Here is a 10,888-nt window from a genome sequence, read left to right on the forward strand (position 1 = left end):
CCGATGGGTCAGCATGAAGCAGTACAGGTGCTGTGGTAAAGGCCTCTTTTAAGGCTTGGAAGGCCTCCTCTGATTCTTTCAACCACTCAAATTTTGTTCCTTTTCTCAGCAATCTGGTAAGAGGTAAAATCTTTCCGGAGAACTCACTGATGAATCGTCTGTAAAAGTTGGCAAATCCAATGAAGCTTTGGACCTCTTTCACACTCGTCGGGGATTTCCAGGTGGTCACCGCCTCTACTTTTTTAGGGTCCATCAAGATGCCGGACGGGGAAAGGACAAATCCTAAGAACTCAACCTGAGAGACATCGAATGCACATTTCTCCAATTTCACAAACAACTTGTTCTCTTGCAGCCTTCTCAATACTCCTTTCACCTGCTCATGGTGTCTTGTTACATCGGAGGAGTAAATCAAGATGTCGTCGATGTACACAATGGCGCACTGATCGATGAACTCCTTCAGAATATCATTGATAAAGTGCTGGAAGGCAGCTGGGGCATTACACAGCCCATAAGGCATCACTTGGTATACGAAGGGCCCGAATCTAGTCCGAAAGGCTGTTTTCCATTCATCTCCTTCTCGCATTCGGACTAGATGGTAGGCCCCTCGCAGATCTAATTTCGTATAGATTTGGGCTCCTTTGACCTGATCCAATAAGACCGATATCAAGGGTAGAGGGTACCTGTTCTTTTTTGTTATTCTATTGATTGCTCTGTAATCGATGCATGTTCTCAATTCCCCTTCCTTTTTAGGCACAAAAAATAGGGGCGATGAGACGGGCGACTGTGATGGTCGGATGAAGCCATTCGCTAAATACTTATCCAGGTATTCCTTTAGATGTTGGTGTTCTTTTTCTGTTAGTGCGTACACTCGACTGCATGGCAGATTGGCTCCAGGTTCTAAGTCTATCTTGCAGTCATAGACTCTATGTGGGGGTAAAAGTTCCGCTTCCACTTCATTGAACACATTCTCGAACTCCTTATACTCTTCGGGAATCTGGTGCGTATCAATGGCACACATAGAATGCTCCACAAGACTCAAGGCATGAGCTGGGTTTTTCTCCTCTCCGACAGTTCTTGAAACAAAACAGTTCTCACAACAGTAGTTTGAATCCATAATAACTGTTCTGGAGTTCCAGTTAATTGTAGGGTTATGCTCCGTGAGCCATGGCAATCCAAGAATTAATTGAAACTGTGGAGCGTCGATTAAATTAAATTGAATCTGCTCTCGATGGCCATCCGCGGTAATCAATTCCATCACCTCTGTATGGCTCACGATAGGCCCCGAAGACAAATTAGTTCCATCTACTGCTCGGACTGGTTCACTCCTCTCTTTCCTTATTGCTTGGATCCCCACCTTGTCCGCAAAACGCAAGTCGCAGAAATTCCCTGTCGCTCCTGAGTCTATCATAACTGAGACTTCGGTTAGGACCGTTGATCAGAATATCACTTTCATAGACAGAATCAAATGTGGAGCTGCCGCTTGCAAGGTGTTCGCCACATGATGTTCATTTGGAGTCTCTTCAGTAATCGCACCCACCCGTTCAACTCCAACTACGGGTGGTGCTGCTAGTTTTCCTTCGGCTTAAATGTTCCTTTGGGCTTCTTCGGACAGTTTCGGACAAAATGCCCACTCGAACCACAATACATGCACAGGTTATTGGTTCTTCTCTTTTCTTTTTCTTCTTTCGTTAGTGGTCCTCTGATGGTTCCGATTTGCATTGGTTCAATACACGATGCCGTCTCGGAGGTTCTTGTTCCGTCAGAACGTGCTCTGTCGAACCTAGGAATGACCGCTCGGAAATCCTTCTTCTTTTCTCCTCTTCGCTCCCCTTGGCGAAAATCTATTTCTAGAACTAAATCGATGAGGGCCGATATCTCAGTTGGTCGGTTCGGAATCTGGGCTAACGTGTCTTTCAGCTCGTCTCTCAATCCACGGTAGAAAACTGCTGCTCGCTTACTTTCTGGCCAATCCGTCTCCACCACCAACTTGTTGAACTGCGCCAGATATGCTATTAAATCTCGATTGCCTTGTCGTAAATCAAGTAACTCATTGTCCACAACCTGTGAGATTCTCCTACGATCAAATATTCGAAGAAATTCTTGTTTGAAATTTTCGAAGTTTCTTAACAGCGGGTCTTCTCTTGTGACCAAGGGCATGGACCAGGCAGCTGCATCCCCGCTTAGATATGAGAGAATGAAGGCCACTTTAGACTGCGCGTCAGGGAAAATGGACGGACGACATAGGAAATTTAATGAGCATTGTGAAAGGAATATCTGTGCCTTCTGTGGATCCCCATTAAACCTTTCAGGAGCGGCTAAAGGGATAACTGGAGACAGGGAGTGAATGACTTGTGTTGTTGACCTATTTGTCGCTTCTAACACTGGGTTCATGGCCTCTCGCTCTAAACTACTAGTCCGGTGTAACCTCAGGGCTAACTCAGCTGTCTCTTTTCGGGCATTAACTACTTCTTGTTTTAAATTTTGATTCTCCTCTCTGACTGCTCCCAGTTCCTTGTGAATTGCGTCTAAGATTGTTCCTAACGATTGGACATCTATTCCTTCTGCCATCTCTGCTCGGGTGCAAAATGAAACTTGGGCACTTCACTCTGTCAGAGCTCCAAGCATACCTGATATGTATTTTCTTGACTCTCACTTGCGCAGGAGCAGAGATGTCTTCTGGCTCGGGAACTAGACGCTAATACCCAAATCCCAAGAGACGATGTCGGCAGGTCAAGTAGAACCTCCCTACATCATCCTCCGGGAAGGGGGTGTGGATAAAATAATAAACAGAGAAGAGACTGGTCCGGAAAGTTTCTTCAGACAACGTCCTTCTGGGTGTCTGCTAGTTAGAAACCTGAAATAGGAGCACACCATTAGTTTTCCCTACTCTACTATTCTGACTCTGGTACTCACGGGATTCTTATTGTAAACTCACTTTTCTATTTCTGGACCTTGCTTCTCTTCTTAAGGGTTATTGTGCTTTTCTCGTCTAGTCAGTTGTTACTGCATAGGAAGACAAGGACGAATGGGTTAGATTCCTACTAGTCCTACTCTATTACTAAACTAGACTATTACCTTCTTGAGCATACTTACTTCACTAACTAGTAGATGTCGCTGCAATTGGGTTCTGTAAGGTTCTTTCAATTATTTGGATACCTCAGCCAAGTCTTTACTTATTGATAAGTCTTTATCTGATTCCTTTAGGCGACAGCTCATGGTGATACAAAGTTTGTGTAATTGTTCCCTTCTTGTTCACTCAAAGAATACTTAAGAAATAGTTCTTTCTCATTAGACGTACTAGTTCACTATTGTAGATAATCTTCAGTTTGGCCAAACACTGGTAATTGTTACTTAGCTTTCAGTTCGTTGACGGACTCTCTCTCTCCATAGGAATTCAAGAACTGCTCACTTCTCTCTTCGACGACACTCGGAGTTTTCTTCACAACTGGAATCTCGAACTCGGGAATGGGAAGGAATTGTTACGCGTTTGAATTAATACGCCGTAACAACATTTCCTCGACACTCGCGCTAACCGCAAATGGAGTACTGCAACAAGGATGTTTAAGAACTAAGGATTCAAGGAATTCACCAGAGCTACGCACACAGGTTCTTCTTCGCTAACGGTTCAGGTGAAGTGCGTAGTTTCCAGAGCTCGCGCTTCGTTCGTACTCTCTGCACCAGAACGAGGTTAAACGACTAGAGCGTCAACCTCACAGCACCACGGCACTGTGGCAGCCATTTTGTCTCTCCAGGCTCGGACCCTATCCGACCATGAAGAACATGCAGGGATCCTGGCATCATCTTGGGCTGACACTGAACCACATATTTGCGAGTCCAAATGACGGGTTCTGACATAGCCAGAGGCAGTTCTGTCATTTGTTGGAATAGCATCAGGATAGTTTGGAATCGTTGGAACTTCTTCTTCCTTTTTTTAGGTCTCGTAGCGAAAACACAGCGCGTCAGCGCTGTGTCTTGCCAGAGATCTTTTGTTGCTGACTGTGCTTCCCAGGAGACAGTGCCGGCCGCGCGCATCGCCTTGGAGGCGATTTGAAACTGCCACGCGCACGCGAACGCGCGCTGTGGCCAGGCGCAGTCTCCTTGGAAGCTCAAGCACCACACACGCATGCGCATACACACAGACACACACACAAGCGCCCATGCACGCACGCACATACATACATACAGAGACACCCCCCTCACACATACACACACGCGCGCACAGACACACAAGTGCACCGAGGCCCCCCCTCCCCCGCCGTCACCGTCGCACACATACATACACACACGAGCATACACACACACACAAGTGCACCAAGCCCCCCCAGCCTTTTGGAACTTACCTGGCCAATGTCGGGGACTCTGCTCTCAGCACGCGGCGCCCAACCTCCAGCTGGCGCAGCTCCGGGGCTCTACACCGCTCACAGGGGGATCCGTATTAATCATTTCCCCTTGTTAGGACTCCGGTTGTATTTCCGAGCTCGGACTTACACCGTGTTTTAGAATCACTTAGGCATTTCCTTTGCCAGCTTTAAACCACTTAGGCACTTAATTTAAATAATTTTACCACACCTATCTACTGAAGTAATCATGTACCCTAGGTAATCACCTAGGTACCTTAAATAAATGCCTCTTGATTAATGAGAGACACAAATGTGGTTGCTACAATTTTACACCACATGGTCCTAAAAGTTCTTTTTCCATTTAGGTTGACCAAAGGGCTACCCTCTGGAATAATTCACCATTTGACCGATCCCCTTGTAAGTAACCTTGAGCGACTCTCGTCATTTTTTGACGTAATTTACAAGCACCTCTCTGATACCTATCCCTTTCCTTTCAGCCCCCCCCTGTCTTGATAAAGACCCGCCGCGACCACCAACTGGGGCGCAACTAGGGTCGAAACGTCGACGCTCTTATTTGGCCAAGATAGCTCCAGGAACTTGGACATTAACCATTTGTTTTCCTTGGAATATTTACTTTTACAATACTGGCCTCACAACGACAGAAAATACTTCGTTTTTCCTTCCCCCGGTCTTTTTCCCTTGTGGTTTTATTGTAAATAATTGTTTTGTATATAAGTGTCACTATATGCATTGCACTAGTCACTTTAATCACCACAGTCACTATTCACGAATTTGAAGTACTTATTAGTAATGTAGTGGAATGAAGTAATTCCAGTATATTGTCTTTCTCTTGTTTTTAATATATATAAAAACTTTGCCTATTAGAGAGTTTTGCTTGTTGTGTGTTTCTGAGCTGTTGTCAGCCTCCCCTAATGAAATTATTATCACTACCCAACAGAACCACTTGTTTGTTAATCAGACTTACAAATGTCAGCAAAATTCACAGAACATGATTATTTACAGGGTTCATCAAATTATGAAGAAATCTATTGCTATAATCATTATGGTCATCACTATTTGCATAAATCTGCTAATGCTAGAAATGTTTTTAGTTATAACCAATGAGAACATTGTCCAACACCACCAAAAGGCAGCTAGAAAACATTTTATGAGAAATTCCCATACTTCTCAGGTTTTAACAACAGTGATCCAGAAACGTTTTATTTTAAAATGTTAAATGAGACAGGAATGAAAAACATGTTGACAAATACTAAATTGATTTATTCGGAAAAATGTTATGAAAAAATGTCTACATCTGGTTTTGAATTTTGGAAAAACAACATTGAGACAAAAACCATCTGTGGTACAAAAGGCTCGCAGGTACAAGGTCTAGAATCAATATTAAGAGCCTGCATGATCCCAGAACAGATAATATTCCTGAATGACACCATTCAACAAACTACTTGTCTTGGCTTAGCTAAGATAAAAGACTTAAACAAACTGTCTATTCTAAAGCCCATACCTGATAGTAATAGCACTACAGATGTGGGGATAGACGTATCCCATACTTTACACCAAAACAGAACAAATCCTGATTGGAAAAAATGGTTGATCTGGCCCTCAGACACTAATAACTGTCAAGATAGATTCCTGAACAAAACACAGGGGTTCAAACAGAACAGGCCAGACCCAAGATATTCCCAGAGACAACATCCAGGGATAGTTACAACATATAGTGTAGGAATACTATGCCTTGAGTGGCTACAGAAATCCACACTGCCTGAAATTAAGCAACACTTGACTTTACTTAAAGAAGGTGCTGACTTGCGAGATTTCATACTGGGACCTGGCAAACAGTGTCAAAAACTGCGGCCTGTATATGCGCTGCTTACAACGAAGCTTGGAAAGAAACACAAATTGAAACTGCAGAAAAAATACGAGAAATTGATCGTATTCATTTGAAAAAATCACTTTCTGTAGTGGACAATGGGTTAACGATTCTGTCCTCCAGAATATATTCACTGGACAGCATTGTATCATCTGCTATTGATATAATAGAGCAGGACTTGCTAATGTTACAACATAGCCAGTCCCAATTGCGTTCTATTGTACAGCTAGGCTGGACGTTGCAAAACCTGCGTTCAGGCTATGTGCCATGGCGTCTAATCAACATAACGTCATTATTTTCTATCTTTAACCTTACTGATAAACAAATCAGTTCGGCACAAAAAGGAGCAGACTATACGATACTGAGCATTGAAAAACTTGAGAGGTTACCATTGACAATGTCAGAGAGACCTGTCATTGAATGGATAATACGTGGAACAATTACAATTCCGATAACAACTTTTCAGTTTCAATATTGCCAAAAGTATATACCAGCAGGCCTGTATGAAAAGTTGGGTAAAGGATACATCAAGTTAACCTGGAATTTACCTTATACACATAGATGCTATAGTGAAGGGAAAAAAGAGGTATTTAATAGTGGTAACAACTGTAAAAATTCACTAAGCGGTACACTTCTGTGTCAAGGTATTAACCTGCTAGAGCCTGTGAGGGTTCATCAAATAACCTTTAATGTCACCTGCACGGCACCCCTGCAGAACAGATAGAGCATTTTTTCAGACAGCTTTTCAACAGCAGCTACGTTCTAATAAGTGACCACAGCTGTTGCGGCATGGTGCCAGGAAAAGCCTATCTCGTAACCGTTAGTTCCAGGGTCATTTGCTGTATGCAAGTATTGTATCCAAACAGCAAACCAGACAAGGAGGCAGCAATATGGCCTTCTCTGAATATCTCTTTGATTTGAATTGATACCTTAAGCAGAATGAAGTCTATTCTTTTATAGACAACTGTGCCTTTAACCTCGTCCAAAGAGACGTATGATCTGCAAGTTGGAAGAACAGCAGCAGTGATACATATCCTATTATCGACAAATTGCCCCGTGCATTTCGTAGAAATGTTAAGCAAAATTCTAAACATGTCTGATACCAGTGGCATCGCACATGTATTTAAGACAATTTTTTCGGGACTGTTAGCACCCTTTGAAACAGTTCTGGGCATCTTCCCGAATTTTGTGCATTCTGTCTTTGGCGGCCTACCTCTTATTTTGGGACTCGTAGCAGGAATTTTATTTTTATTCCTTCTGCTCCGATATGGCAAGCCAAATCACAGACAAAACTCCAGCAACGATGGAAGAAACGATCCTATCAATACAATACCGAGACCGGATCACTAGAGTCCTCGGATTGGCCCGGCTAAGAGATCTGAGTACTACCTGGTTTCTTTCATTCAGACCAATCTGGCAAGATTGCATCTTTGCTTGGTTCGGTAACGGCTCATGCAACGTTTTGTCCCCAGTGGCTACCTATTCTGATGACGGCATTCGTTGAGACTTCACCATTACGATTAGGTGGCGGTGGAGTACGAGATGAAAGCGGCACCACACAGGTACAACCTTCTGTGAGCATTGCTGATGTAGAAATCGATGATGGCAATGATTCTCACATTTGCACTATTGCAGCTTTTTCGAACTTGGTCGAACTTTCACCTACTGTTGTAGACCAATTTTTCGCAAGCCTTTCAAAATAATTTTTTCCAATCTCCAAAATATTTTCTTTTTTTTTGGCACTTGTACTCTGCTTAAAGTAGAACTATTCTTCGAGAACAGAACTTCTATTTTTAGAGACTCTAGAGACAATATTTCGACGTAGCCTCTAGCACATGTAGAGTATTGTATAAATATGTGATGAAATGGTCTCAACCTTCTTTTCTGTATTAAGAGCCATTTCATAAATGTAATTTTCGCATTTCATTCAGCTGATATTTATATATGCATTATCTGAATGATACCACTGCTTGAAAAACGTACAGTATAATACTCATTTTCGTGTATCTATACCATTTCAAATGCATTTTATGTATTTTGGGGTGGGCTCGAAAACACATGCATACTTATATGTTTACATATTGCTTAGTATTTAGTAATGACGGACATTATACGTGCTACTGGAGCTGCACAAAGCCTAGAACAGCACGTTGTTCTATAACATGTGGCTGGTGAGCCTTCTGAGGCAAATTCCAGCCGGCCTCGCCTTCTGGTTTTAACGTGTATACTGCACGAAGCTCACAACATCGGGTCCCACTCCCGAGACATGACAACATTGTCAGCAATTTACCGATGCCCTGAGGACAGTGACCCTGCACCCACAAAGGTACTGTGAGGCAGGTTGGGTCCAGAAGAGTGGTAAAGCCGCCCTGCTCTCCTTCACAGCATTGTCTCTGCTTAAGAGATGACCTCAAGAAAGGCGCAGGCCGTCCATAGAGGAGAACAGCTGTAAACCTCAAGCTCAGTTACTGTTTAGCGTTTAGTAGGTGCTCCTGCGCCCTAAGTTTGGTTTCTAAATGCAGTCACTTCAACCACGTTTACTACAGTTACCATATGACGTGTAATAGGAGACCAGGTTCGCTATGACCTATGTTTTCATAGTAATGTGTGTTTTTCTCTGTCAAACCTGCATTATTTGCACTAATGGTGTGATTTAAGTCATTTTGGTCTTGTTTGATGTACAGTATAGAATCTATTTTTACTTAATCCTGTGTGGATTCCCTTTTGTGGTTTGCTCACTGTGTTGCTGCACGAGTGTGTTGCAGAAATGCTCTGCACATTGCATCTTTAATCTAGCCTGACTGCTCTGTGCCAAGCTACCTGAGGGTGAGCGCAGATTATCTCAGGTGTGTATCTGACTTACCCTGACTAGAGTGGTGGATTCTGCCTGGCTTCGGTGCCTACCCTAGCCAACCAGAAACCCCATGTCGAACAGTGGTTCTTGTGAATCACTTGATTTCCCAGCATGCTCCTGCTGCAGGACTAGGTCACCGCACTTTATGTAGGAGGACTAGCCACCATTTGTGTCTCAAAGGGAAGTGTGACTCTTCTTCTTAGAACATACATTGTTTTCTCTGCATTGTAACTGTTCACCTCTCCATATTATAACAATGCAGCTTTTTCAAGAAATATTTTCTTCATGTAATTTTCAATGTTTTTCTATTTTGCAGCACAACAATCACATCTAAAAGGCCTTGTACGGCATCAAAGCGTACACACAGGAGAGATGCCTCATCAAAGCGTACACACAGGAGAGATGCCTCATCAAAGCGTACACACAGGAGAGATGCCTCATCACTGTACAGTGTGTTCCAAGCGCTTTTCTCAGAAGGCAACCCTTGTACGGCATCAAAGGGTACACACAGGAGAGAGACCTTATCACTGTACTGTATCTGCAAAGAGCTTCACTCAAAAGCAAATTCTCCATGAGCATCAACGCATACACACAGGAAAAAAGCATTATCACTGCACCTTGTGTGAGAAGAGCTTCAAGCAAAGAACAACTCTACTAAAGCACAAACTAATACACACCAGAGAGAGACCTCATCACTGCACCATGTGTGAGAAGAGCTTCAATCAAAAGGCAGATCTACTACAGCACCAAAGAAAACACACCAGGGAGAAACGTTATCACTGCACTGTGTGTTCAAAGCGATTTTCTCGAAAGGGAGGCCTCATACGGCATCAAAGAGCACACACAGGAGAGCGGCCTTATCCCTGCACTCTGTGTTCCAAGCGCTATGCTGATAAGAGATCCCTTGTACAGCATCAAATCGTACACACAGGAAAGAAGCTTTATCACTGCACTGAGTGTTCCCAGCGCTTTGCTTATAAGGGAACACACATAGGAGAAAAGCCTTTGCGCTGTACTGTGTGTGAGAAGAGCTTCAATCAAAAGGCAAATCTACAAACGCACCAACTAATCTAATTTCTTTATAAATGTGCTGAGCGTTTCTCACTGCTAGTTGATTCTATTGTACCAACCGAATATAGGATTCATTTACCACCTCTCTCATGCATTACATGAGGGCACAGCCGCAACGCTCTCACGCTGTCTTACAATACACACACTAAACTACTACTTACACGTCACAACAACTTTGAGCTCACAGCTAGGGCTCTCAGCACAGCCCCCTATTTGCAGATGCCAAAGTCCTAACAAATCGAAGCCCGTAGCCCCTCTGCAGCGCACAGAGGTACTCGACTCGTGGAACGGACTTGCTTCCATCTTCAGCCCAGGTGTTGCTCGCTCTTTGTGGTGCGTGATCACCGTTGGAACTGCAGAAAGAAACATGTGCTCTTTTCCTTTCCCATCATACCTTTTATCACATACATTTAAAAGTTAGTAGTTGAACTGTGTTTATTGCAGATGTATTTAGACATCTTTTCCTAAATAAATCCTGCTGTATCTTTCATTTCAATGGGTTCGAGTTAGCATTCTGTGCATTTAAGATCCCCTCCTATAGGGCGCACATTTATTTTTTTGTCGCTCAGTAAGCTCTACAGCACTCAGGCTTCGGTAGTGAAGAGTGCTGCCGCAACCAACTGCAAAGCAGCTAACCCACTGAGCAGCCCTGTATCTATGTGTCCCACCAGGTATAAGTTCATTTACCTCTTGTAAGAAGTTAGTACTGTGTCCAGACTGATTTTTTAATTTATT

At 43.3% G+C, this 10,888-nt stretch overlaps 1 protein-coding gene across 1 annotated transcript in view; it reads left to right on the forward strand.

Moving 5' to 3' along the window:
* The window catches only part of LOC147662725 (uncharacterized), a 44,563-nt gene extending 34,032 nt beyond the window's left edge, over window positions 1-10,531 (forward strand). Inside the window, exon 3 of the mRNA XM_086950945.1 lies at window positions 9,399-10,531. Within this exon, the coding sequence (XP_086807071.1) occupies window positions 9,399-10,156 (758 nt within the window). The 3' untranslated portion in view covers window positions 10,157-10,531. The remainder of the gene's footprint in view (window positions 1-9,398) is intronic.
* Window positions 10,532-10,888: the final 357 nt, after the last annotated feature.

The sequence above is a fragment of the Lissotriton vulgaris genome, unplaced genomic scaffold (genome assembly GCF_964263255.1).
Source record: "Lissotriton vulgaris unplaced genomic scaffold, aLisVul1.2 SCAFFOLD_211, whole genome shotgun sequence".
NCBI lineage: Eukaryota > Metazoa > Chordata > Amphibia > Caudata > Salamandridae > Lissotriton > Lissotriton vulgaris.